Source organism: Manacus vitellinus, unplaced genomic scaffold, assembly GCF_001715985.3.
Source record: "Manacus vitellinus isolate BGI_N305 unplaced genomic scaffold, ASM171598v3 scaffold_256_pilon, whole genome shotgun sequence".
Taxonomy (NCBI): domain Eukaryota; kingdom Metazoa; phylum Chordata; class Aves; order Passeriformes; family Pipridae; genus Manacus; species Manacus vitellinus.
Window position 1 is genome coordinate 12,989 of NW_021939853.1, and position 4,193 is coordinate 17,181.

Below are 4,193 nucleotides of genomic sequence, written 5' to 3' on the forward strand. Positions count from 1 at the left end.
GGAGGGGAGGAGGGGCCCGGACGTGCCCCATGGAGGGAATTGGGGTGTCAGGGGTTGGTCCGTGAGGCAGAACTTCCCCCCTGTGACATGGAGGGGCCCAGGTGTTCAGGTCCCCTATGTGCCACCCCTACCCCCACTTCCATGGGGCCAAAGCCCCTCATTACCCCATCACTGTGCCACCTGTGGGGCTGGGGTGCCCTGTCACCTGTAAGATGGTGTAACTGGGGCTCCCCTGTCCCCAGGTGACCCCCTCACCTCCGTCACCTGTAGGACAGTGTCATCTGTGTCACCTCCAGTAATCTGCACCCTCGGGTGGCCACACCACCTCCCAGCACCTCAGGGGGACCACAAAATTGGGGGGGTTGTTGGAGGGAAGGGGCAGAGTTTTAGGGGAGATTAGAGCCTTGGAAAGCCCTGGGGAGGGGTTGGGATGTGGTACCTGACCAGTGACTCCCGGTTAGAACCAGTAACAGGAACTGGCAGGAGGTGCCATAGTGGGTAGGGGAATTCAGAGTGCCCCCAGTGCAGACTGAGGCACCTGAGACCATCTCTAGTGCCCCCCAGTATAACCAGACTGCCTCCCAGTGTGCCCAGAATGCCACCCCGTATTCCCAGACTGCCTTCCATTGTGCCCTGAGTGTCTCCCAGCGTGCCCGGAGGGCCCCCTTGTATTCCCAGACTGCCTCCCCGTGTGCCCGGAGTGCCCCCAGGGTGGCGGAATGTCCCCCAGTGTGCCCAGAGTGCCTCCAGTGTACCCACAGCGCCCCCCAGTGTCCCAAATGCCTTCCCAGTATGTCCCAGCGCCTCCCCAGCACTCACTACCTGGAATAGGACTGGGCAAGCAACGCAACGGCGGCTGAGCAGCGGCGGGTCCGGGTCCGGATCCGGGTCCGGGTCCGAATGCGGGGCTGGCTCCGGGGGGTCCAGGGTGGTCCCGGCCCCTCCCGCCCGGCCGGCTCCCCTCAGGACCCACAAGATGGCGGAATCTCGCGAGACTGAGAGGTGGGGGCACGCCCCAAATCCCGCCCACGGCCCTACTGACCAATCCCCGCGATTTTTCTTCCGCTAAACACGCCTCCACCGATGAGAGCCAGGGGCGGGCAGCGGGAACCCGGCGCTCCTTCCAGATAACTCCGCCAAACACGCCACGCCCCTCCCTCCAAAGTTCAGCGCCCCCTGAGGACAGGCTAGCCCCCCGGCGGCAGCGCACTGAGGACACTCACTCGCCCCGCGCAGGAGCAGTGGCGCCGCGCCCCCCCGAGTCACCATTGGGCGCCGCCGGTCCCCGGGACCCCGCGACGCGCCGCCCGGTCTCTGCGCGCGCCCGCCCCGCGCCCCTCGCGACCCACCCGGGACACCCCCGGGTCCGTGCCCTCCCCCGGTTCCCCCACCCCGGGACGGGGCCTCGCCCGCCATGGGCGGCGGCGCCGGCGGCCCGAGCAGGCCCAAGACCTCCCCGAAGTCCCCATGCAAAGTTCTCTCGGGCGCTGGCCGGGTGAAGAGACCCCGCCCCCAAACGTAGATTTCCCCCCCCCAAAACCGAATGCCCCCCCAGCCTCCCCGCAAAAACCGAGAACCCCGCCAAAACCGGGACACCCCCTCAAAGCAGAGACAACCCTCCCCCGAAGACAAGACCCCCCAAACCCCTTTAGCCCCCCGCAGCACTCCCGTTGCCCCTTCAGCTCGACCCCCTGAGCCTCCCTCAGCCTCCCAAAACCCTTTAACTCTCCCCCTCCGAAAATTCCCACCATTGCCCTCCACAGCACCCCCTAAAATCCCTTCAGATCCCCTAAATCCCTTCCAGCTCTCCCAAATCCCTTCTGACTCCCCCAAATGCCCCCCAAGCCCCCTCCAGACCTCCTAAATCCCTTCTGAGTTCCCCAAATCCTCCCCAAGTTCCCTGCAGCCCCACTAACCTCCTCCCAGCGTCCCCCCAAATCAATTCTAACCCACTGAGCCCCTTCAGGCCTCCTGAAACCCCCTCCAGCTCCTTCCAACCCCCTCACCAGTGTCCCCTCCCAGCCCCCCAAAACTCCTTCAGAACCTCCAACCCCCCTCAGCCCAGGAATCCCCTGAGAGGGCTGTGGGTGGATCTGGGGGCCTGTGGGAGAAGTGTGAGTATTTTTGGAGTCCCCCTGACCCTCCTTGACCCCCCCTCTCCAGGATGGGGGCCACTGTCTTCGTGCAGCCCCTGGACCTGGTGAAGAACCGGATGCAGCTGAGTGGGGCCGGGGCAAAGGGGCGTGAGTACCGCACGTCCCTGCACGCCCTGGGCTCCATCCTGCGCCACGAGGGGCTGCGGGGTGTCTACACAGGGTATGGGCCCCCCAGAACCCCCTGAGCTCCCCTAACACCCCCTGAACCTCCCCAAAACTTGCCTGCAAGCCTTGGGCTCTTCCCTGCCCCCCATTTCCGGGCTCCTCCATTCTGGGGGTGCCCTATTTTCGGGGTGTGCTCCCCCAGGCTGTCAGCAGGGCTCCTGCGCCAGGCCACCTACACCACCACCCGCCTGGGGATCTACAGCGTCCTGCTCGAGCGTTTCGGGGGCCCCGATGGGACCCCCCCTCCGTTCCTGGCCAAGGCCGCCATGGGGATGACAGCTGGGGCTGCGGGGGCCTTCGTGGGGACCCCTGCCGAGGTCGCTCTGATCCGCATGACAGCTGATGGCAGGTGAGGCTCCTCCCCCAAAATTTTCCCCTGGGCCTCCAAATTCAACTTTTTTACCAAAATCCCCTTTTTTCACCCCAAATCACAGGCTGCCCCCTGGCGAGCGCCGTGGGTATCGCAACGTGTTTGATGCCCTCGTGAGGATGGCGAGGGAGGAGGGGGTTCTCACACTGTGGAGGGTATGGAGGGGGCTGGGGGACCCCAAAATCCGTCCCCCCCTCCCTAAAGCTCCCCTAGTCCTCTCCATGATCCCAAATGCTCTGAGACCTCCCCCCATCATCCTGGGACCCTCCCCCGGGGGTGCACAGAGGGGGGGATGTTCTCATGGTTTGGAGGGGTTTGGGAGTGCAGGGGGTCCCCCGAAACCCCGTTGTCTCCCCCTGGGGCTGTGACCTCACTGTGGTAAGGGAGGAAGGCATGCAGGTGGGATGTCTGAAGGTGCAGGGGGAGATGGGGGGKGGCCTGGGGGTACAGGGGGCTTCCCCAACCCCCTCCATCTCTCCCCAGGGCTGTATCCCCACCATGGCCCGCGCCGTGGTCGTCAATGCTGCCCAACTTGCCTCCTACTCCCAATCCAAGCAATTCCTGCTCGACTCCGGTGAGTTTGGGGCTCTGCCCTGGGGGTCCCCCCAAATCCGGGCACACCCTCCCCTGTCCCCCTTTGATGTTTTGGGATCCTCCCAGGGCATTTCCGTGACGACATCCTGTGCCACTTCTGCGCCAGCATGATCAGCGGGCTGGTGACCACGGCCGCCTCCATGCCCGTCGACATCGTCAAGACCCGGTGGGTTCATTTGGGGGGTCCCCCACCCTCCCCTGTCAATTAATTATGGATTTGGGGGTCATCCCAAAACCTCTCCTATTTCACCCGAAAAATTCTGACAGGATCCAGAACATGCGGACTATCGATGGGAAACCCGAGTACCGCAACGGGCTGGTGAGCAAGCAGGGCTTTGGGAGGGCCTCAGCGTTTGGGGGCGGCCCCCAGCATTTTGGGGGGATCTCTGTCATTTTGACATGGTTTCCCTGTCATTTTTGCAGGGGGTCTTTTTCAACTGGGGGGGGGGGTTCCCCACTGTTTTGAGGGCATTGCCTGTCATTGATGGGGCAGTTCAGGTCCTTTTTGAGGAGGTCCCCATCATTTTGGGGAGTTCCCTTGCCATTTTGAGGGGAGTCTCCATCATTTTGGGAAGGTTTCCCATCACCTGGGAGATGAGGGGTTCATTTTTAGAGGGCTTCTCGTAATTTTGGGGGTGGGGTTCCCTCCCTGCAGGACGTGCTGGTGAAGGTGGTGCGGTACGAGGGGTTCTTCAGCCTCTGGAAGGGCTTCACCCCCTACTACGCCCGCCTGGGCCCCCACACCGTGCTCACCTTCATCTTCCTGGAGCAGATGAACAAGTGGTACCAGCGGCTCTTCCTCAGTGCCTGACCCCCACTCTGGGGGGGAGGTCAGGGGGATCTGATCCCATTCTGGGGGCTCTATAGGGGCATCTGACCCCTCCCCAGAGGAGTCTGGGGGAGGGTCT

The 4,193-nt window shown here is 63.7% G+C and overlaps 1 protein-coding gene across 1 annotated transcript; it reads left to right on the plus strand.

The window, feature by feature from the left end:
* Positions 1–2,149: 2,149 nt before the first annotated feature.
* SLC25A11 (solute carrier family 25 member 11) lies at positions 2,150–4,164 on the plus strand. Its single transcript, XM_029960154.1, has 7 exons — positions 2,150–2,316; positions 2,464–2,670; positions 2,756–2,846; positions 3,175–3,265; positions 3,352–3,451; positions 3,553–3,604; positions 3,941–4,164. The coding sequence occupies exons 1-7, from the start codon at positions 2,165–2,167 to the stop codon at positions 4,094–4,096; spliced, it is 849 nt and encodes a 282-aa protein (XP_029816014.1). The 5' UTR covers positions 2,150–2,164; the 3' UTR covers positions 4,097–4,164.
* The last annotated feature ends 29 nt before the right edge of the window (positions 4,165–4,193 follow it).